This window comes from Physeter macrocephalus, chromosome 11 (genome assembly GCF_002837175.3).
Source record: "Physeter macrocephalus isolate SW-GA chromosome 11, ASM283717v5, whole genome shotgun sequence".
Taxonomy (NCBI): Eukaryota; Metazoa; Chordata; class Mammalia; order Artiodactyla; family Physeteridae; genus Physeter; species Physeter macrocephalus.
The window spans coordinates 153,121,215-153,144,688 of record NC_041224.1 but is presented as its reverse complement, the minus strand read 5'-3'; the positions used below and the strand labels follow the sequence as shown (position 1 = coordinate 153,144,688).

General features: G+C 43.5%; 1 protein-coding gene across 7 annotated transcripts in view; it reads left to right on the top strand.

Moving 5' to 3' along the window:
* DPF3 (double PHD fingers 3) overlaps positions 1-23,474 on the top strand; it is a 262,495-nt gene that overhangs the window by 203,116 nt on the left and 35,905 nt on the right. For 2 of the 7 annotated variants that reach the window (XM_028496112.1, XM_028496113.1), the window contains exons 8-9: positions 3,854-3,982; positions 15,555-17,340. In XM_028496112.1, the coding sequence (XP_028351913.1) occupies positions 3,854-3,982; positions 15,555-15,832 (407 nt within the window). In that variant the 3' untranslated portion in view covers positions 15,833-17,340. Of the gene's footprint in view, positions 1-3,853; positions 3,983-5,795; positions 6,833-6,860; positions 9,486-15,554; positions 17,341-23,474 lie in introns of those variants that run through there. The other 5 variants (XM_028496114.1, XM_028496116.2, XR_003682050.2 and 2 more) reach the window with 4 other exon arrangements.

Genomic DNA, 23,474 nt, shown 5'->3' with positions numbered 1-23,474 from the left:
AATTTCCTCTTCATCAGGCCAATCTCAATACATTTTATCGCTTTGGGCTTCCCAAATAAAGTACTGGGTGAATCATGTTTATGAAATATTATATATGCAACGTTGGCTCTGGACTTCCCAGAGGCAGAGAAGTGTGATTAGAGACAGAGGCTCTGAGGACACAGACAACCCGGGGGTGAATCCGGCTTCCTCCACTTCTTAACTGGGGCTTGAAGCCAGCCCCTTAATCTCTTTGGGCTTCAGTTACCTCATCTGTCAAATGCTGCCTACTTCACAAAATGCTTGTGAGAATCAATGAAACAGTGTGTGTAAAGCCTTAGCGTTAAGATCTGTCACCATTTTGTAGTGTCATATGTGTCTGCTTCTTCATCTTCTCAATAAACAGTTGAATGGGGGGCTGCGTGGATAGGCACAAACTGGTGACCCCTTCTCAAGAGACAGTGAGTCCTAGTCTTATACTTTTCTTGTATGTCTGTGTACAGGACAATGTCTCACCTACCATAGTAGGGAATAGTACTGTGTTCTTCTTCCAGCAACCCAGGGCTCTCGGCCACCCACTCTGAGTACTCTGGGAGCTAGACATGACCCAGGCCAGATGACTGACCATTCATTTGGACGTGGACCAGCTCTTCGTTTTGGGGACTGGGGAAATAAACCAGGCAGTGAGTGATATTCAGAGTGACAGATAACTCTGCCTCAGTCCCCCTAGGAGGAGCTCCCGAGGCATCGCTGGGCTGCCTACCTACCTCTCTGCCATCCTTTTCTGAGCCATTCATCTCACACATCATTGTTAACCATTTCCTGTGTGCAGGACACATAGGTTTTCCAACAATGAGTTGGATGTGGTCCCTGATCTGAAGGAGTAAACCACTGAATATGGGGTGATGAGGCAGGTGTATACATGTATAGACAAGCGAAGGGTCATAGGAGCAATGTCAACAGCGTGCTCTCCCTAAGGCCTGACTGGTCATTTCTGGCTGGGGACTTGGGAGAGCTCCATGGGAGAACCCTCACTAATCCTAAATACCCCAAAATGTACGAGAACCAGAGGTGAAAGCTATTGATTAGTCCATCCCATGCCATTTTACCAAGATGGAAGGAAGCTTGAGCTCACTGTTGTGAGAGGAGAGTAGGAACTGGGGTGGAAGGGATTTCACTGGAAAATGAAGTCTAACTGCTCACTATCACTTTCTACACTGGGCCCTCACTGGACTAAAATGGTACCCACGCACCTGGCATGTCATAGCTGTACACACCAGGGCCTGCAGCTGGGAGTTTATCACCATTGTCATCCCTTTGGCCAGGAACTTTGTATAACCAACAAATATATGCGGGGACCCTGCTCTGCTTCAGTCTCCTTGGAAGCTTCTCTTCATCAGATGAATTAAATTCACTTCCATTGGTCTTTCTCCATAGGATTGATTTCTCCATCACTGTCTGCTTTGCTCTACTAGATTGTTTCTGAATTTTTTGTTTCTTGCCATATTAGAGTCCCTGATTCGGTAGGGTGTTCTACCAATGGTCTGTTGGTGGTGAAAACTGTCGAATTATCTGGGCATTCTTATACTCTATATTCTACTTCTTCATCCTCATAAATCACAAGGAATAGTGTGTTGGAGAAAAACCAGATTCTTTGGTGGCTTAAAGATTTTGTGAAAGGGGAGAAAATCTGACGTAAAAGGGGGTCCCGAAGAGAACAGGAGACAGGTGATGAGAGTGGGCTTCCTGAGAGGTTTAGTGTGATGATATACATGGGATTCTTTGATCACTTTTCATGCAGGAAGCTACCTAAGTTGTGACTGGCATCTCCACATTTTATATCTAGTTCATAGCAATCATGAAACTTAGCTCTGTTTTACACTCAGCCCGTTCCTTTAATATAACCCGCTTCTTCTTACTGTTTATCTTTTGATTGAGTTCCATGATAGTCGCTTAATCAGGAAACCCCGAGTTTATTTGCTTCATAGACATAGACATACTTGGATTTTCTTGAGAGAGTTCTTTTTTTTTTTTTTTTTTTTGATGTGGACCACTTAAAAAGTCTTTACTGAATTTGTTACAATATTACTTCTGTTTTATGCTTTGGTTTTTTGGCTGCGAGGCATGTGGGATCTTAGCTCCCGGACCAGGGATTGAACCTGCACTCCCTGCATCGGAAGGCAAAGTCCCAACCACTGGGCCACCAGGGAAGTCCTGAGAGAGTTCTAAAAATGGTTAAGATGGCAACTGAGAAAGAAAGAAGAAAGGGACTTCTTTCTGGATTTGGGCAATGAAAATTTTATAGGCAGAATAAAATTTTTGCGGACGTCCTGCTTTTTGGAGATTATTTGCAAAACCATTCTGTATGACACACATCTGTCTTTGAGATGCAGTGACTGATGAAGAAAAACCCACACTCCGCAGGCCACAGGGTGTGGCCGCCTCCTCTGTCTGCCACAAACAGCCCACATTTTTCTTGCAGAGAATTGTCTGCCTCCCTGAAGATGAAAATCAATGGCTTAGAAACTGATTAAACAATCCAAATAGCAACTGATAAATGGATTAACCTTCTATAATGCAATTCTGTGAGCTTTTGTCTTCCGACTTCCCCAGGTAAGTTCTTCTATTCCTAGAGGCAAAGCAGAAGCATGGAGGAAGCGGAGGTCAGGGGGAATCATATTAAAGTCGGTGAATCCGTTTATCACTTACTGTCTGGATGGCATTTCTGCTCACATATCTGCTTCCTTTTACAGATTTGTACCCTGATTCATGTTAGGCAGTGAATAATGAAAGATAGGGGCAGACATTGGGGATAGAGGGGAGGAAGATACCCCAGTGGTTTAGGCTGATCCCATAAACAGAGAGACTTTTTTTCTTAGTCACAAACAGGGAGTGTTAACATGACAAAGAAATGTCCACAATAGGGATCAAAAAACAAGTAAAATGGAGGCATTTCTTCTCATGCAAAGAACCTGTCCAAGGCTTTTTAACCAGCCCCTAGACACTGAGATTTCAGTGCTTGAGGACCTGTGCTGTTTTCACAAGGCTTTGTTTTTAAAATCGTGTCCCAAGATATTCCTTTGTCTTTGTGTAGGGCCTTTCCGTAAGGGTGGCTTATGAGTGTCTTAAGCCTCCGATATGCTCACTAACTCACCGTTCAACCCAACTCCGGTATGAGGCTGCGCTAAGTGTTCAGTTCTGATTCTAGGCACTTGGGGTCTGCTGATTAACTAGTCCTGGGTGCTTTCCATGACCAACAAGTCTGGACTTCAGGGAGATGGGGCTGAACAAGAGTGGGCACCTGTGTACCTGCCTACATGTGCAGCAGAGTCCCCCAGAGCATCTTCAGGGTCCTTCCTGCAAATGATCCCCCATCAGCGCTTCTTTGTTTTCCTTTTCAGAGACAGAAGGACTGTCTCCTAAATGAGAGCATCTTTCCCAAGGGCAAGGCCTAGGTAGTGACCTTTCTCTCTCCCTCTAGTCACACCACCGTTGATGCTTACCATCTGATGTTTGGGTCCCAAGGGCTCATTGTTCAGGGATGAGAGAAGTTCACTTGATTAGTAAGGCCTTCTGGATGCTTCGCTGATCCAGGGATACAATCAGAAGAGCAGAGTAGCTTCTATAAAAACACAGAGCTGACAAATATTACAATCAAACTCAGCTCTGGATGGCTTGCAAGACATTGGTACGGTTGAACCGAGGAGAATCATAAAGAAAACTTTGCCCAAGTTAACAACTTGGTTGTAACAACACCTCAGATTCTAAACTTCATATTCTTTCTGGAGCAGATTCTGCCATACCGTGGGAGAAGAGGGGCCGGTGGAGACTCACCAGAGCCTAACATTGGATTTTTTAAAAAATGTTTCCACAGCCCAGAAAGGACCGGATGGGACAGTCATTCCCAATAACTACTGTGACTTCTGCTTGGGGGGTTCTAACATGAACAAGAAGAGTGGGAGGCCGGAAGAGCTGGTATCCTGTGCAGACTGTGGACGCTCTGGTGAGTGTGGCCCCTTCTCGCATCATGTGCCCGTAGACCAGGAACTCTTCCACTCGCACTTCTCTGCCATCTCGTGGGGGTCAGGGGCTGAAGGGTGGGTGCAGAGGTGATGGTGATGATACTTCGAGTGGAGATGGGTTTTCGGTTATTTTGATTTGTTTCTTCTTGAGGCTTAAGAACTAGAAGTTATGCCCTGGGATCTGGGGAAAAGGGAAAGAAGAAGGTTTGGGCTTTTGTCTGTCCGGCCTTTCCGTGAGGTGGATATTTCTTTGTGTGTGTTGCTGTGGACGACAGTGAGACAGTGTGGAAACACCCGGAGACACAGGCAACGTGCTTCCTTGTATCGGGTGACGTGCCCATGACAAAGAGGTGCGTTGGTTCTGCGGAAGTGCCCGGGGCAAACCGGAAGAATGTGGAGACGTGAATGCTGGGAGAGCAGCCGCATCTGGAGCTGTGGCGGGCACAGACCCCTGCGATCCTGGGTAGCTGCATAGATGCCACCCCATTGGCCACTTATCCCATTTTCTCACGTGGAAAGCAAAAGAGAGCCCGGTCGATCAGGAGGCAAAGGGCAGGTGTTCTTAGGACTCCTCTGCAGTTGACTTGGGATGTTTTGAATTTTCATCTTCAATCTATCCAGAGACTAAAATTGGTGTGGTTCTTCCGTTCTTAGAATGAGCACAGGTCTTCAAGTTTTGTGCAAGCTGTTGTTTTGCTTTTCAATTCCATTATTTTGCGCTGGATCGTGGGTGGCTTTTCATATTGTTTTATGTTATAACGAGGCCAAAGTGCAAGGCAGGGAGGAGAGAAGGTTTCAGACTCATCTTTAGTCTCATCAACTGCTGACTAGTAGGAGAAATACAGTTTGGTTGGGTGGTTGGTTCCACCAGCCAGGAGTCATGGCTCCTCCCCACCTCTCTACCCAGCATCTGTTCTACTCCTAGTCCTGAGAGAAGGCCTGAGATGACCACACCTGGCTTTACTATAGCAGCTCAGTTCTTCCCTCGCTCCGTCCGCAGACCTTAGCTTTTGTCCTTTTGTATTTGGTTTTGGGTTGTTTAAGCTTTAAGACTGACTTGAACTGCAAATCAGTAATTGGAAAAGCACTGTGGTTTTTACTGCATACAACCCTCCGCGTTTAACCCTTAAGGACCCTGACAGGGTGGCCCATCTGTGCAATTCTGTCAATTCCTCTACTTGCCATACGTGATACCTAACGTTGAACTCTTTATCCTACTGGTGCCAGCTTAGAAGAGAGGGCCCATGTGATAGTGGAGGGATTTAGATGCTCAAAAAGAAAATGAAACAAATGAAATTCACTTCAGCATTTTTAAAAAGCAAGCGATCAGACAAAACCTCTACCACCAGAAACAAAGTTACTTGGTGGCATGATATTCTAGGCAGAATTTTATGGGCCGCTACGGGTTTGGGATGAGTTAGAGAGGGCAGCTTCAGAATTCGCAGTGAAAACTTCTGAAATGTCTCCTCTCCCTTTCCTACAAAAGACGGGTACTTGAACCTGATCCATGGGGAACCAGAAGTGGGCAGTTGGTTTTTTCCATACAAAGCTTCTCTCTTCACAGCCTTTACTCAGCTTATTCTTCCAAGTATCTGTCTGCTATGTGACTCAGGGGGCCATTTTATACCAGCCTAGGTGTTCTCATTGCATTCACCAGGGATTAATTTTGGTGGATAATTTAGTCAAGGTCTCACTCTGATGTTCCTGAAATAGTCAACACCTTGGGAATAAGCAGGTGGCGTTAGCCCATGGGATATGCTCGTTAAGGCAGGTGGGCCAATACTTTTTCTCTAGGGCCTCCCTGGAGTCCTTGCAAGGAAGAGTGTGGAACTCGGAAGAGCTGTCTTTTCCTTCCCATCTACCCCACTACCGACTTTTCCTGGGAGAAAAAGTGAGATTCCGGAAATTGGCACCCTAAGTGGTGCCTTATGACCTCCTCGGGGGCAGTCCTGGGGCCCATTTGGAACGTGAAAAAGTTTCTACCGGAGTTTTATAGACTTTAGGATACAGTCTTTTATTCGGCTTTTCCACCCCTATTTCCCACTTCCTCAGTGCTCTGAGTTAGATTTGACAACCCTGGACTTTCTGGAGTAACTCAGACCTGGGTGTGTTTAGGGCCTGGTGTGTGTGCGTGTGTGCCTGTGTGCACACACGCGTGTATGTGTATGCGCACGTGTGTGGGTGCAGATCACAGAAATGTCCTCCAGTGGTTAAAGAAAACGGGAGACTCTTTTATTACCTACCACTTATCAGACTTTCCAACTTCTTTTTGCTTTCAGTGCAAGTGAACTACATGATGTAAGGGCAGAATTGAAAGGGTATGGAAAGAATGGGATTAGAAACGGGTAAAAATAAAAATAAAACGGATGGAGGCTTAACCACCTTGACTGGGTTATCTGACAGTAATACCTTTGTAAAGCTGACTGTCAAAGTGAAGGACAAACATTGTGCAAAGAAACGCCAACTGAAAACACCAAAGAAATACCAACCAGGCTTAAAAACCACCAAGGAAACGCATTGTCTGGGGTGGGTTGAGCGAGCGTGCATGCAAATGTGTGCCTTCGGAAGAGAAGAAAGAAAGATCGTGGTTGAATCTTGCGCTGTCAGAGCTGTGGACAAATATATTATGGTAGAGATGATGGCTTTTCAGGGAGGGGAGAATCCTTTTCCCTGGAAATGTTGGCTTTGTCCCGTTACCCCAAACCCCTGTCACCAGGTGACGCACCCAGTTAAACCCTTTTGGTGTGAAATGGTTTATGATTTTGCTATTAAGAATAACACTGTAATAATGTAATAAGAATATTAATAATGCTGTCTGTTGCTTAACCCATGTGCTGATATATTCATCATACATGTCAGCTCATTTGGGAGGAGAAGGCAGGAAGGAGAAGGAGGCAGCGGCCGCAGCACGCACCACGGAGGACTTATTCGGTTCCACGTCAGAAAGTGACACCTCAACTTTCCACGGCTTTGATGAGGACGATTTGGAAGAGCCTCGCTCCTGCCGAGGACGCCGCAGTGGCCGGGGTTCGCCCACAGCAGATAAAAAGGGCAGTTGCTAAACGCACGGAATGGACTTTCTGGGCAATTAGCCATCACCCTGTGACTTTGGTCATTGCTCTGGTTCTGATATATATATTTTTTTAATGAAAGACAATTTAGGTTTTCCCTTCATCCTTGCTTTTTCCTCTCACTTTCCACGTGTCCCTCCCCGCTCCTTCCCTTTATTTAGGGTACATACAGCAGAAGCACAGACTACTGAAACGAAACAGAACAAAAGAAAGAATAACAGTCCTTCAGAGAGATGGCATCGTGATGTACTATTTATTTTCCATAGAAATGGGAAGTTAGGCGGATTATCTCGTTTTTTGGGGGGAGGGGATCTTTTTGACATGAGCAGAGTTGATTTCCTCAGTTTTCCTATTTATTGGCAAAACGAAGAGAGGAGGAACATTGGGTTTGGAAACAAGAACCAATAACGTTAAAAAATGATTTTTTATATCTTCTAGCTATTATTAGAAGCAGGCCTTTTTTTTTTTTTTTTTTTTTTTTTTGGGACAGAGAGAGAGAGAAGGGAAATCAAAGAAATTGAAGTAATATCCTGTTTAGAAGAAAGCCTGTATGGGGGAGGATTTCCTTGACGGGAGAGGATGGCACTTTGTACCCCATGGAGCTGGTGGCTCCCCATGGCAGACCCCCTCCCCATTTCTCCTCCCCCGACCTTTCCATCTTCCTCCCTGCTTGCGAGAACATGCCAGCAGTTCCTGAGAAGCCGGGCAGCCTGTTTGTGGCCCCTGTCCAGCTCCTGGGCCCTGACCTGCAGCGCCTGTGGGATCCTCCTTCTCCATCAGCAGAGCTGCTGTTTTGTTGTTGCTGGGTTTTTCCTCACTTTCCTCCTGGTGAAGAGCCATTTCCAAACACAGGAATGGAGTATAAGCAGAAAGTCGTGGACTCAACAGTGACCAAACCACTCGAGGCCGCGCTCATGGAAGAAAGGACATTACTTTACAGTAGATTTCCCTCTCCCCTCACCCCTGTTTAAAAACGTATAAATACCCATTGGATGATCAAGTCTCCCATATTTCTTCTATTTTTTATAGTGCCCTCCAGGCACTTTGTTTTATGTTTCCAGTAGCACCTCCTGAAATAAACCAAAGCAACACTTGCTCAAGGCCCCTGGGGTGATGAAGACCGTCTACCTTGTTGGCCAGCCAGTCCCAAGGATGAACAGCTGTGCGGTCCTAGTCAAAAGGTATGTCCTGGCTGACGTGTCTTACAATAAGGGAAAACCATCATAGTTGTTTTAAGTTTATTCCTTGTTTCTTTTTTTCCTTTCCCCCGCTCCTAACTTGTCTTTTGTTTTTCTGGGTTCGGACCCCCTTATTCGTGTGGGAGTGGCCACTGGAACATCTTCTACCCAGCCATCTGCTGTCTGTGTGTGCATGCATACCTATGTGGGCCCAGGCCTAGGTGTGGGATCTGAGGCTTGCTTGGGCTCTGTGAGGCTCTGTGTGGAGAATGGTGGACTTCTGGCTTCAACTGCAAGAGAAAACGGCTGGGGAGTGCTTGGCTAACTCTGCCTTCCTTGGCCATACCTGGAAGCAAAGTCCAGGGAACTGAGGTTGGAGTTGGCTGCTGTCCTTGGGTAGAAATTGAGGGGACTGCATGTCTAGGGTGGAGTTCCTTGCTCCAGTTACCAATTCACCAGCCAGGGGGATGCATCCAAATTAAAGAAGATCTCTGATTAGGCACAACATTCAACCTAGTTGATTTGAAGATTCTAAGCTCCCACTAAGTGTGGTCAGGGTCTCTGGCCTTCCTGAGAGTGTAGGTCCAGAGATGTAGGCACTGCCCTTTGGCTTGGGTTGGGAGATCCAAGAGGCCGCCCAGGCAACAGGCTGTAAGTGTCTGGGAAGATCTGCTTTGACAATCCAGCCTTTGCAGAACCTCACGAATTAGACCTCTCATTAAAATAACAAACCAACCCAACAGAAGAAAAGACCAAGCAAAGAAACCCACAAATGGACTCCTTGTGCTTCCCTGGTAGCCTGAGACAGACAGGGCTTCCACTTTTCTCCTGCTTGAAATGTGTAAGTGCTCTCCTGGGCTTTTGTGCTCAGTTGTGAGAGAATGAAAGTAACCACGTCACCCACTTGGGGGATGTTCTACCTAATCTGTATGTGGCCCTGTTCCTAGGAAATATGGCATAAACCTCCAACATTGTAATATTCCTACACGCTCACCTGTGTGAAAAAGCCAGCGTAGTTGGTTCCAGTTGGTTTCTGCTTAGGGGCTACAACCTGCTCTTGCTGTCACCCTCCACCTCTTTACTTCATCTGTTCTGTTACTTTGACTCAGACGTTGGATTCGCAGCATTACGACTTGCTCTCACTGGTAAAATGTGAGCTTCTACATTAATAAAAATATGTCCAACCAATCGATACTGTCATTTGTAATCTTGTATTGGGTTCGCCAAAAAGTTTGTTCGGGTTTTTCTGTAAGAGCGTATGGAAAAACCCGAACAAACTTTTTGGCCAACCCAACAGTTGTTTGTAGTCCTGAAATTCTCAATGACAGCTTGACTTTGAACTTGAAATTTTAAAAAACCCACATAATCAAAACAAATTATAAAAAGTCACCTAATTTCAGAGTCTAGCTTGGGGTTCTGAGGGAGAACCAATAATGAACTGCCTAAACAAACTCCAATGGAAAGATTTATCTGAGGATGGGTATTGCTTATCTATTTTAGTTTTACTAGTATAGCTTGATCTTCAGTGTCTCTTGCTGGAGGTGGTAGATGTCCTCATCTTTCTCAGTTGGTGTAGCCAAGGTGAGCATAGTCATGCATCTTGGCATTGCCTGAGTACCTTGTCTCACCTTGCTAATATAGTATCTTTCAACAGACTCAAAATTTACATCCTTTAAAAAAACAGGAAAAGAACTGGAAGGGACTTTGAAGATAATCAAGTTCAAATCTTTCACTTTTCATTGAGAAAGGTCAACCCGGAGAGACTGAGTTACATTTGAGAGGGTAAAATGGACATTGCTTTGGAGGAAAATGTCTTAAGGGGAAGGAAGAAAACTCTAAAGGGAGGCATAGGAGGAGGAAGCTGGCTTTCCTGGATTTCCAAATGCCTTGATGGTCATTGTTATATCTTTATCCTCCTTTCTTTATATATCATTGGCCAAACATTTATATGCCAGGTCTTGTTCTGTTTCCCCTGGAATAGTTCATTTAATCCTCTTGACTACCCGTGAGGTAGGTGCTTGTATTATCCATAGTTTACAGATGAGGAAACTGAGGCTTAGTAATTAAATGTACCTGAAGCCCTGCAGCTAATAAGGAGCCAGATTTTGGTCCTTGGCAACCTGACTCCAGGACTTATACTATTTACTTTTGTTATTGTTCTGTGCTGCCCCTTGCATATACATGGAAAAAATATATATACATATATATCTCCCTTCCCTTTTCTCAGGTCCACATGAGAACTTGACAAGGTTACTTTATTAAAAGCAATTTCAAATCTGAAGAGTAAGCAATTAGATCCCAAAAAGATAATTCCAATTAGAATTCTGTGCAGAATTTTATAGAGATCTCATCTTCTAAATCATCATTTCCATACATTCCCTCCTGATGCCTATTAGGGACAAAGACCTACTTTTTTGTGACCTCAGAAACTGCAAGAGTTGTGTGAGCAGTCAGCGCATCTATCGTTTTGTTGTTGCTTTTGTTAAAAAAGTATCGGTACTCAAATATTAATATAAAATAAATTAGAATCATCAGTATGAAAATGGTCTGACTAGTTTCCTTTATCGTCATCTCAGTAAAGCACCACCCCAAATCCTTCAGAAATGTCACCTAATTTTCTGAGACCTAGCCCAAAGATAGGAGAATCAAAGATAATAGAACTTTCTAAATTTGTTGCAACATTCAGATCCCCTGGGGGGAACTGCTGATGTAAAGGTGATTATCGTTGTTGTCTACCTGTTGTTTTTTCCTACCTAGGACAATCTAATCCTTTACATCTGTTACTGAGACTATGTAGAGATTAGACCCTCTAATCACCATTAACACTGGGAGTGAGAAATACTCATTTAATTTTTTAAAGGTACTTTAAAGTCACTAATGCAATTTGCTGCTGGTATTTTAGAGAGAAGGATTTAATAAAAATATGATGTTCACATCAATAGTGTCCCTTTAAGTCTTCCTGCTTACTTTGCATCTCTCTTTGCACCTAATGGGTATTGCCCCACTGCCTTTATATGGCACTTGAGGGAACACAAGATCATTACTTGGGGAGAGAACTAAAGACTGTTTGGAGGTTCTCACTTCATGGTGGAATAAAATTAATTAATATTATCCCAATATGCCTCCTGTTACATCTGATGAATATGATCTTGAACTTGTACTTAAAGTTTGAGCAGACTCATGTATTAGGAATTTTTCTGTGGGGGATTTTGTTCAGCCATTGGAAGTGACGTTGCTTGTGTTGTGTATTTTCTGAGTGAGGCACTTTTGATCCAGTGAGTAGAAGCCTAGAGTAGAAAAGTTCTGGGTTCTGGACTCAATTCCTATGTGAGTTTGTTTCTGTGTATCTCTGCCATGGTTTCTCTATCCCTAGGATATGGACGTTCCTTACCCTATCATAATATATAACCAACATTACCTCACCTTGATTCTTAAAACAATCCTGTGAGGTAGAGTAGATGTTATTTATTTCCGTTTTGCTTATGAGGAAACTGAGGTTCGTTCAGGTTAAATGACTGGTCTGAGGTTCCAGGGTCAGTAGGTGTTATCTGGGTCTTCTAATACTCTTTCCTCAGGCTGTAGTGATGTCTCCACAGATCTCACTTTGAAGATTTCTTGAGTAAAATTAGTCAAGGGCTTTGAGTTCTCTCATTCAAGACCTTACTGGATTGAGAAGAGGCATCTGATGCTGTAAAACCAAACCAAACCAAAAAAACCCCAAACTATTATCATCTTAGAATCCTGTTGAGAGGTTAGGTCTAAGTCTTCATGAACTTTCTCAAAGAACTGAGGTTGAGCTTTCTAAATGGTCAGTGTGCTGATGGTGACATCAGGGTGGGGGTGAGGTGGGAGGGGTGAGGTGGCAGGGAGTGAACACTTCAGGCTGTGTTTTGTTCACATACCCAAGTACTTCTAACACTGAAACATTGAATTATATGATACTGTTGCACTTAATAAAAGTGATTTCTGACCATTTACTCAAAACAACAGTTTAGGAAAAAACGTTCAGCTTGATTGACTTACAAAACAGCTGAGAGTGATGGAAGATCCCTGTCAGAGCTAAACTTTACCAACTTTTTATTGGCTAAAAAGCATTGGCAATTAGGTTTCCAGAGTATTTCAACACTGGTCCTTAACCAATGACTAAGACTTAAATTTTTTTTTAAGTTTTGAAATAATTTCATACTTACAAAAAACTTGCACAAATGATACAAAGAATTCCCACATACTCTTTACCCAGATTCTTCAAATAACCACAGTACAATGATCACAACCAAGAAATTCATGTTGATGCAACACTACAATCTACAGACTCTATTCAAATTTTGCCAATTGTCTCACTCATGTCCTTTTTCTAGTCCAGGGTCCAATCCAGGATCACACGTTATGTTTAGTTGCCATGTTTTCTTAAAATTCTTTAATCTGGGGTAGGTAGTTCCACAGTCTTTCTCTGACTTTCATAATATTGACACCTTTGAAGAACACTGGCTATCGTTTCATAGAAAGTCCTTCACTTTAGGATTGTGTGCTGTTTCCTAATGATTGAAAGCAGGTTATGCATTTTCGGTAAGAATACCACAGAAATGAAGTTGTATCCTTCTTAGTGCATAGTATCAGGGGGTTCATGATTGATTTACTGCATTACGAGTGACTTAGAAATTTGGCCCTTAAGCTGAGGTTCAGGCTAGTATGTTTGTAGACCTTGGAGGATAATATTTTCACTCATTTTGTGGCTAGGGGCTGAGTAATAGCAGCTCAGCCCTGTGAAGGATAAGATGAAATTAAACATGGGACCAGTGGATTTATTTGCAATCTAGTTGGGCAGACTAGATATTCATAAGTAGTTAAAAATGTGTAAGAGTGTCATGGGGTGGTATGTGATTATTTTTGCTGGGAATCACAGTAGTCAGGGAGATTTTCTTAGGGGAAGCCATCCAGATCAACAAAGAGCTCTAGCTTGACGATTTAATCTGTAGGCAAAAGTGTCTATTGTCAGAGAGAATGCAGATAGAGCTCAACAAAAAGCAAAGCTGGGAATCACAACCTGAAACATGTAAAATGTAGAATGGCAAAAATCACATTATTTTTTAAAAAGTGCTTAAGTATTGTTCTGTAGCATTTTGTTCATGTCACTAGGATTAGTGCTTATTACAACATATTAGGATTTTTTTTTGTTGTCTTTCTCATCAAACAGATGATGTGTTCCTCGAGGGCAAAGATGATGTCATTCCTGTCCCTTGGACAGTACCCGACACCACTGTGCCATAATTATTTGTTGAAACAAACAGAACTGAGCAATGTTTCTGAGCTAATTAGTGGAAGGATTTTGTGTCTCATTTTATGCATAGTGGATGTTCAAGAAATTTTTTTGGCAGAAAAGTTGAAGTTGTAGCTGGACACAGCATCCATTGGTCAAGTGAGGAGGTAGATGAGAGCCAGGAGGCAGTGATGTGGGGTGGGGGGAAGTGAATGAGGACGTGAGGATGGGGTGAGGGGCAAGTTGAAGATTTGTGGAGGGATGGAAAGTAAGCCTCCTGAAGGGGACTGAGAGGAGGAGACCAAGACATAGCAGGACATTCCCAGTGGCCTGCAGTTGGCCCAGAAAGAGAAAATGGATTTAGGAGCAGAAAGTTGGGAACCAACCAGGTATTTTCGAGATGGCTTAAGTAGGGCAGAAGAAGACTCTGTGTGTGTGTGTGTGTGTGTGTGTGTGTGTGTGTGTGTGTGTGTGTGTGTGTGTTGGGGGGTCAAAGAAAGGTAGAAATTTGAGAAAATGGAAAGAGCATGGGGTATGGTTATGAGACAGACTCACCAAATGAGCGACAGAGGGACCAGGGGGTCTGGGGCATTGGAAGAGGGACAGGAAGACTCCTGGAAGGGGGTGAAAGTCTGACTGAAAGCCCAACTTGGCAGGTGCTCTCTGGGAGGTCTGGAGAAAGGCCAGCTGGTTCTGTCACTGGAGTGAAGGGGCTGGAGGAGGTGGAACAGTGAAGAGATGAGCACGAGGGAAGAGGAGGGCAGCCTGGGAAAGGGCAGCAGAGAAGCATATCTGAGAGGGAGACAGAGGAATGGGATGGGATGGAGAGGAAAGAAACAGGAACAGGTGTGGCGGGAGGACTCGGTGGTGGGTGGAAATGAGGCCTTTCTCAGCCTCCCTTTGAAAGCATAGGTGGATGGGTAGAGTCTTAGCTTTGGAAGTCCATCTAATCCAGTCCTATACACCTGACCAGTGAGTCATGCCTTGGGTACTAGGAGAGATAGGGGATGGGAAGGGGAGTTTCAACTTGGAAGAGGCTGATTGGCTCATTTGATTTTGAACTTTGTTCCTTGCTGGCTTTGCCGCTTTCCAGTTGGACCCCACCCCACCCCGGCCCCCACTTTCCTCCTTCCCTCACCACTCAGAGTGAGCTGGACACTCTTGGGGGCACCCACCTCTGCCCTCAAGAACTGCTTCTGGGGTGAAATGTGATAGTACTTGGTTTTCTTGCTTACTCCTTTGTGCCGACTACTGCATTCCAAAGACCAAGATAACTTGGCAGATTTCGTTTCTGCTAGAAGCAAAATCCATGCCTGGTTGGTAACCATCCAGGCTAAAGGACCCACTGGGTTTGAACTGCCACCACGTTCCAAAGCTGACACTTGGGATCACGGGGCTAGTTGAGGACTGGAACAGATATCTTGGCTTGATTCTCTGTCTGAGTAATTCTGACACCCTGGAATCACTTGGGGGCAGGATTGGGGGTGAGAGTGTACGCATCAAAGCAGTGTCCTTTTGGCCTTAGACCAAATGGGGCGTCTGTTGGGGTTTTCTATGACTGCAACTGGTCCTGTACCATAGAAACTACTCATTTCTACTTAGGTGACAGGCAACAGATTATATCGTAATGGTCTTTCTGGAGTATTTTAACAGGGAGAAGATTGTTTGTTTCATTTCCAAGTAGAGGAGAAAAAAAAAAGATTTTGCCAACACCCAGTTTTGCCTACTACGCCACCTAGGAATTGAAAATCCAGCTGCATCCTGTTTCTTGTGTCATTCTGTTGCCCAGGAGCAACTGACCTGCCCTATTCCTGATTGATTTCGAGCTGCTGTTGTTGAAGGCACAAGAGACACTAGTCTGGTTCTCGTTGTACATAGCCGTGGCCTCATTCATGTGGCAATTAGTTAGTTGTTTCCATTCTTTCTTTTTTTTTTTTTTTCAATTCATTTCATTTCCACCACTTCCTTAATTTAAATCTTTCTTTTTTAGGCAGTTGTCCTGTGCTGTTGTTTTTTGTTTTATCTTTCATTGCCTTTCCCTCTGCAGTCAACACTATGACCCGGGGACTCTGGCATCCTTCAAGCAAGCCATTTCTGAAGAAGGTGGAAAGAAGCCATGAGGATTTGCATCTCTTCCTCCTCCTCTTCCTCCTCCTCCTCCTCTTCCTCTTCCCTTGCCTGGCCCCCTCCTGCGCATGTGTTTCCGCCAACACAGGAGCCTGGATTGTGGAAAAGCCTCCAGCACAACTCAGCTCAGCTCAGCTCAGAGAAGTCTCTGGAATGGCCTCACTTTGTGCAATAAGAAGATTTTTTTTTTCTTTTTAAAATCCTCCATTACATTTTCTGTAAGTGTCTATGAGAAAGTATCCAGGTCAGACTGGAATTGCTCTACAATAGAAATAACTGAACACAAACAGACTGACAAAAGAAAAAAGAGTTAACTATTTTATTTATTTCAATATTTAAAAGAAAAGGTGCTGTTGTGGCACAGTATTTTTGTTTAAAGTACCTTCAACTTCAAAAGTTAAAAGCAATTTTGTGAAGACATGAAAATCAAAAGAGGACTTAATGTAAAATAAAGACTGCATATTAACTCTAAGGAAAAATAGCCCACATTTTTAATAAGAGAATAAAGATCAACTCTGCTCTCTCAGGCTTTTTAAAAAGCCATTCATGTATGTTCTTTAGGTATTTTTATTTCTGCAAGTTGGATGTGGTAAGTGAGGAGTGATCAGTTTTTTTTTTCCTTCTTCTTCAAAAGTCTATTGAAAAGTGTTTGATTATGTGTTAAGACTTGACTGAAATAAATTAGCCACAAGGGCTATCAGCAGTCTCTCTGCTCCCCCCAAAACAAACAGACAAACAAACAAAATCTCCCCTCACCCGAGGCAAGCCCCATTTATCTGATGTCAAGAAGCAGCCTGCCTCCTGGTTATCATGTCTGACAAGGCCTAGCTCTGAAAGGAATTCCATCTAGTGATTAAATGTATCTCTACGAGTTCAATAGATTTGAACAAAGACAGCTTTGTTTAAAATAGTGCAGAGAAAGGCAGAGAGAGAGAGGGGAAAAAGAACAAAAAATAAACATCAGCTGGGATGATATTAATTCTTTTCCCTAACAGCTCCTAGAGGAGACTTGCAAAGGGAGCCTTCTGTTGAGCTGGCTTTGGGGGCCTGAGATGCTGGGTGTCCCCAAGGCAAGGAAGGCCAGCCTGAAAGACGGAAGCCTCAAATTCAGTTGCTCGTGGGGGTAAAAAGGAGAAAGGCGAGTGGTCTGACCTGTCCTTCTATGGCCATGTTGGTGGAAGTGAAGGTGGACTATGAAATGCATTCAACATTGTGTCTGAGGCCCAGTGAAGGAGCTGGGGTGACCGGCCGGGCCACCAGGCTCTACTCCCAGTCTTACACATTCATGCTCTTGAGTTTCCCTCACTGGCGAACAGAGTCCTAATGATCAATGTACAGTCTAACGCTGGATATTCCTCTCCACGAAAGTCTTGAGTGGCAGTGTTAGTGAAAGGGTTCTGAGCCCGAGAGTCTCTCTTTCGCCTTTGCAAGGGCAGATCGGACGGGCACGGACTTCATGCCAGCCCTTTCAAGCCCAGTCCCTGGCAGAGATCACCAAGAGGGTCTCTGTATCATTTTGTAGTCCTTCCTTTGACATTTTCTGAGAGAAAATGTCCTTTTTCAAGATGCTAATAATTATCATAATAATCCGCTCTCCAACCAACGCCCACAAGTTATAACATGTGTAGAATCATGATAAAGCTTTGCATAATGTAGGGTTTGTATCAAGTTTGTGTACGTTTCTGTTAAATAAAAGTCTGTTTCCAATGCTCCTATAGCATCTCTGTAAATTTTGCTTTTCCAACCTCATCCTGCATGAGTTCAACTTTCGTACTGTCCTGTAGAAGGGACTCCTGAAAGGATTCTGCCCATTTGCATGCCCGGGATTTGTTGAACCCTATTGTTTTATTTAGAAGCGCAGTCTAGAGCAGAGGTTGCCACTGGCTTAGCTGACAGGAGGTGGCTTGGAAAGTGAACAATGTCCAGGGTTGGTACCAGCGTCTGAGCTTTGAGTCCAGAGTTGCTGTCACCTACCCACCATCACCACGGCCACTGTCACCCTCTCCATGGCCTAAATGGATTTATGGAGAGCCTAGTTATGGATACTGACTTAATATACCCGCCCAATGTTGCCGTCGCACCTGTGCTAAGATAGTTTTGCACGAGAATGCAAGATTTAGCATGTGCTTGGAAAAAGCTGAGAGGTTACTGTTTCCACTGCCTGAAAGGTAGTGATGTAGCCTCCCCAACTGCCAGTTGGTTCAGCTGTAAACCTACCATCCCCCCACCTGAGATAGCTTTCTCCCATCTTCTCTGTTGGGCCCTCTAGGTCAGAGAGAACCGGACCAGCCTCTCAGGCCAGGTCTTACCCTCTTAGCATTGCCAGCTCACGCTGAGGCCAGGTGGAGAGGGAACATGACATCATGTTGCTCCTGCTAGCCTGTTCTATCTTACTTTAAAATGAATGTCACCTTGTGACGTTCATTATGGACTTTATACATTTCTCTAGCAGTAAAAAGGATTTTTTCCCCCCAATCTACCCTCCTTAGGCTTTTTTCTTTTTTTTTTTACTGTGGCAAAATATACATGACATACAATTTACCATTTTAACTGTTTTTAAGTGTATGGTCAGCGGCATTAATTACATTCACATTGTTGTGCAGCCATCACCACCATCCAACTCCAGAACTTTTTCATCTTCTTCAGTTGAAACTCTATACCAATTAAACACTAACTCTCCATTTCTCCTTCACCCCAGCCCCTGGTAATCACCATTCTACTTTCTGACTCTGTGAATTTGACTATTCTAGGTACATCATATAAGTAGAATCATGCAATATTTGACCTTTTGTGACAGACTTGTTTCTCTTAGCATAGTATCGTCACGGTTCATTCATCTGGTAACATGTCAGAATTCCATTCCTTTTTAAGGTTGAATAATATTCCATTGCGTGTATATATTACCTTTTCTTTTCCCATTCATCTGCTTATAGATACTTGGTGTAGAAAGGAAGTTTTGCACATTTATTACACACCCACTTCCTACAGCGACTCATTTGAGACATTAGATCCAATTCAGAGGTTACCTAGAGGAGTCAGTATCTTCTGAGGAGGGAAGTGATTACACCTGAAATCTTCCTTCTACTTTATACCTTGGAAAAGGGTACTTTGATGGGCAAACACTTTCTACCCAAAGTGTGTTTTACCTCATGACTAAGTCTTTCTTTGTAGAGACTGTCTTTGGGCTGCCTGTAGGGATGAGATGTCTAGCATGGAGCTATAGTATCAGTGTAAATAAGGATAGAGGAGACCCAGGAGAATCTAATGTCTCTAATGGCAGGTCCTGAGGGCAGGGGCTGCCTTTTCCAAATATCTGATGGTGAGTTGTTGGCAAAGCCTATGTGTGCTTTCTGTCTGTAGGTGATCACTGACCAAGTGGGAGGGGGAAAGTATACATGTGAACCAGAGAATGAGAAAGAGCAAAAGAAGTCATTTTTCCTTATCCATTTGGAAATATATTAGTTTGTATAAAGGGTTAGCTCTGGGTTTGACATTCAGGTGCCTACAGAGCAGGTATCTTTAGTGAGTAAAGCAGGCCAGGGATGAGAAAATGAACAGTGCCAGGGAGACAGGGAGTAGCCCTTATGCTGAGCTTCAGGGCACAGGGGAGCAACAGAGAGTGTTAGGGGGTGTGTAGAGCCAGAGAGCACCTGTGCTCTGAATGGGGCAGCTGCCACCAGCTCAAGGGACGCTGCCTGAAAGAACATGGGCCCAGGGTTCCCAGGTCTTCTGGGTTTTTAAGAGGGGCCAAAAATTCAAAAGTTTTGGTGAGATCTCCCTATTTTAAAATGCTGGTTGTAAATTAAAAACACTGAAGATCAACTTTGTGTGGATGAAACCAAAGGTGAGCATGTAGCAGACACCCTTTGAAGGCTTTGGGGCAGCTCCCCAAGGGCTGAAAGTCTGGTTAAAGTTGAAGTTGAGGTTAGGATGCCTTGACCAAACTCTTTCATGACAGCAGAACCTTGACTTAACCTATGGATGTGTCTAGTGTATCCTGCCTTAGAACTGTTATGTGCTGGGAATGGGTCCCTGGGTTGCTCTCTGGGTGGAGTTAGAGCATTATCCACCACGTGCTAGGGATTCAGGGTGGGGTTCCAGTAAAAAAAACATTCCCCCCATCCAGTCCTTTTCCCCCTGAAAGAGCTCCCCTTTAAAACTCTGGGCACAGCTGTATAGTTTAGAGATATGTTTTTTATTTCACTTTATTATTGATGATGAGTTATCTCTTATATCACATTTCTTTTACCCTTCTTTTCTAAGACCTTCAAATTATTCCATGAGACTAGAACGGAATTCAAGTTTTATTGTATCCCCAAACCAGCAAATTCACAACTGCTTCTGATTTAAAGAAAAACATATATCTCACAAAGTGTCTTCTGAAATAAGATACATATAAGATGTAAAATACTTATAAATTTAAATAAAAATTCTGGAGGGATATATATATTTATAATATATATTTATATATACCATAATATATTATATATAACATATTTTTATATATTATTATTATTACTCTAGAATTTTTATTTAGATTTGTCTTGTGATTTACATCTTATATGCATCTTATTTCAGAGGACACTTTGTAAGAGAGCCAGGCCAGATTTTATGCAAAGTAGTATGCAAAAACTACTCACTTGGCTCAGGGTTTTTTTTTGTTTTGTTTTCTTTTGTCAGGGTGGAGAGAAGGTTATTCTGAATAAGCAATTTGTTTTCCTTGTGGTTTGTAATGAGGGGTTTGCAAACTTTTCCTATAATGACCCAGATAGTAAATATTTCAGGCTTTGCAGGCCAGAAGTCTGTTGCAACTACTCAGCTCTGGAGTTGTAGCATGAAAACAGCCCAAGACAGTATGTAAATGAATGGACATGGCTGTGTTCCTATAAAACTTTATTTACAAAAATAGGCAGCTGGCCAGATTGGCCCAGGGGCCACAGTTTGCTGATCCCTGATTTAGAAAGCAACTATTATACTGTTAAATTGGATGGTGATAATATTTAGGGCATTTTCTAGGTCTCAGGACTAAGGAAAGAGAAGAATTTCACATCATGAGGTGAAAGGCTAAGGGGTGCATTTCAGGGTCAGCAATGTCAACTGTACTGAGGCCTATTTGCAAAAATGTTTCAGAGCCAAGATATTCCATCACAAGATTTTAGAAAGCTGTCGACTAGATTTTCCAGTTTGAGTGCCGAGTCCAAACTACAATAGTGCAATGCTTATCTAAAGAGTCTGTCAATAATCTAGCCAGTCTATGTGCTGGCCATACAGAAGAGTGAATCTGGGGACGTGATGACTAATGTTCATCTCTGGCAACTTAAGTATGAAAAAAGGCCAACTTTAAAATGGACGGATTTGTGCAAATGCGTGTCATCTTATGAGATAAGTGATAATGGAAATTTAGTGGAACCTGACACAGGAGGCATGGAATTGCTGTAGTTAGAGAAATGGTCTCTTTCTGGTGACTACCAATTCTTCAATGACTGTGGCTCTCTGAAATTGTTAATCACGGGGTGTTTAACAATTGCTCTGATGCCTTTGAAGATGTTGCTGTGATGCCTTTCTTCCTAAGAGCTCAGATTCTTGTGGTCATATTCAGAATTAGGAGACTTCCCCCACCTCCTCAACCTCACATCCCAAAAGAACTGTTAAGAAATAATTTTCCTCCCTGGATGGTGGGGAAGATTCCTGATACCAGACATCCTATTGAATTAAAACCTTCTTATAGGGACTTCCCTGGTGGCGCAGTGGTTGAGAATCCGCCTGCCAACGCAGGGGACATGGGTTCGATCCCTGGTCCGGGAAGATCCCACATGCTGCGGAGCAGCTAAGCCCGTGCACCACAACTACTGAGCCTGTGCTCTAGAGCCCACGAGCCGCAACTACTGAGCCCGTGTGCCACAACCACTGAAGCCCATGTGCCTAGAGCTTGTGCTCCGCAACAAGAGAAGCCACCTCAATGAGAAGCCTGCACACCGCAACGAAGAGTAGCCCCCACTCGCCACAACTAGAGAAAGTCTGCACACAGCAACAAAGACCCAACGCAGCCAAAAATAATAATAATAATAATTAAAATAAATAAATTTAAAAAAAAAAAAAACCTTCTTACAAATTGAATAGGAGATGATCCTGAAGGGTGGTCTCTGAGCTAGTCATGCCAGGTGGCAGCAGCTATGCCAAATGTACCCAAGATCCCTCTTTAGCCCTTATTAGAGGATGCTCAGTTGTTTGGAAAGGATCTATAACTTTTCAGATCTCAGGATACCTTCTAGTGGCGCTTATTGCTAGGTTCCCCTGGTTATTTCCAAGTTTCCTTAAAAGGGGCAGGGGTTGGGATGGGCATGTTATATGTCAGCTCCATTTGCTGCAAGTTCTACCCTGTGATCACATCTGAGGTCACCCAGATGTCAGCTTTTAGGCATAGACTAAAAAAAGGAGAAAGATTCTTCAGACCAAAAGTTAGAAACTCCTGTTATGTATTTTATATAAACATGGTATAAGCGGCACAATCCCTTGGTTACCTGACCTTTCCTTACACCAGAATAGGAAATACTTTGTTGAGAGGTGGTAACAGTGGTCGTCAATGGTTTAGCACCAATCTGACTGATACAGTTACATTGACTGTGCTGTTAGTGATCGCCCGACAAGGCATAATCATAGCTGAGATGGATCTGGAAGTCCTAGTGGAACACTAGCTGAAGGAGTGTTGTGTTGTTTATTTTTAAGTGAGCGTGTTACCAGGCCGTGTTATATTGGGAATAACGTGCAAGGGTTGGAAAGTACTTCGCCACCCTATTTAATGTTTGACACCACCATGTTCGAATTAGCTGAAAATAACTGTGGAAAAACCAAAAGGTACAAAAAAGATGAACAACATGTTTAAAGTGATGGACAATAAGCCCCTTAAGAAAAGGTTAAAGGATTTGGGCTTGTTTAACTTGGGGAAGAGAATTAGGGGTCACTTAGTAACCATCATTATTTGTATCATTGAGAAAAATAGACTGACCAGTTGCCTTTGGTCTCTAGAGAGGACAGGAAGAGCACCTTGGGGCTTAGAACAAGTTGACAAAGTTCTTTTGATATCAAAGATTTTTGACTATTGAGGCTCAAATGGAACTCGCTGATAGTCAAGGATTTCTCCTGCGTGGAGCTAGGGACGTGGGCTAGATGACCTTTTGGGGACCTGTCTACCTCTTCAATGCTTTGAATTGCAGCTGGGCAACCTGAACGAGTGAGTGCCTGACTCAACACCAGGGTGTGGGAGGCATGGGGAAAATCAGTCTCATGAATGCTTATTATGATCATTAACTAAAATTACATTTCTAGGCTTGCTCCTATTCACCCTGGAGCAATGTCCCAAGCCCGTATGGGGACTCTTCTTGTTTTGATAGTGTGAGACACCAGCTGGAGAGTGAATGAGGTGGCAGGAGACATTCTCCTCCAGAGAAACACCAAACATGTGAAAAAGGAACAGTGAGAAGCAGCAGAAAAACCCACTAAGGCCAAAAGGCCACGAAGTGAAAATTGTTCCGTTGAAACTCCACCTGAATTCCCCTCCAGTTCTCAGGTCATCGGACCCCACCATGTCCAGTGTCATCCTTGGTGCATGGACTTCATAGTTGCTCATATGGCCTGGATATTATTCTCAGCTGGATTTTGGTTGAAGACCTCACTATTATTCATGGTTGTCTACTCTTTTCTCCCCTACTTGGTGGGGGAAGAAAGGTCTTATTAGAAGACAAAGTTAATTTTATATCTGTGTATATTAGACAAAAATTCTGTTTGGGAAAGGCAGTGATCAGGATGCTTTCTAAATAACTTAGAAAAGAACTCCTATAGA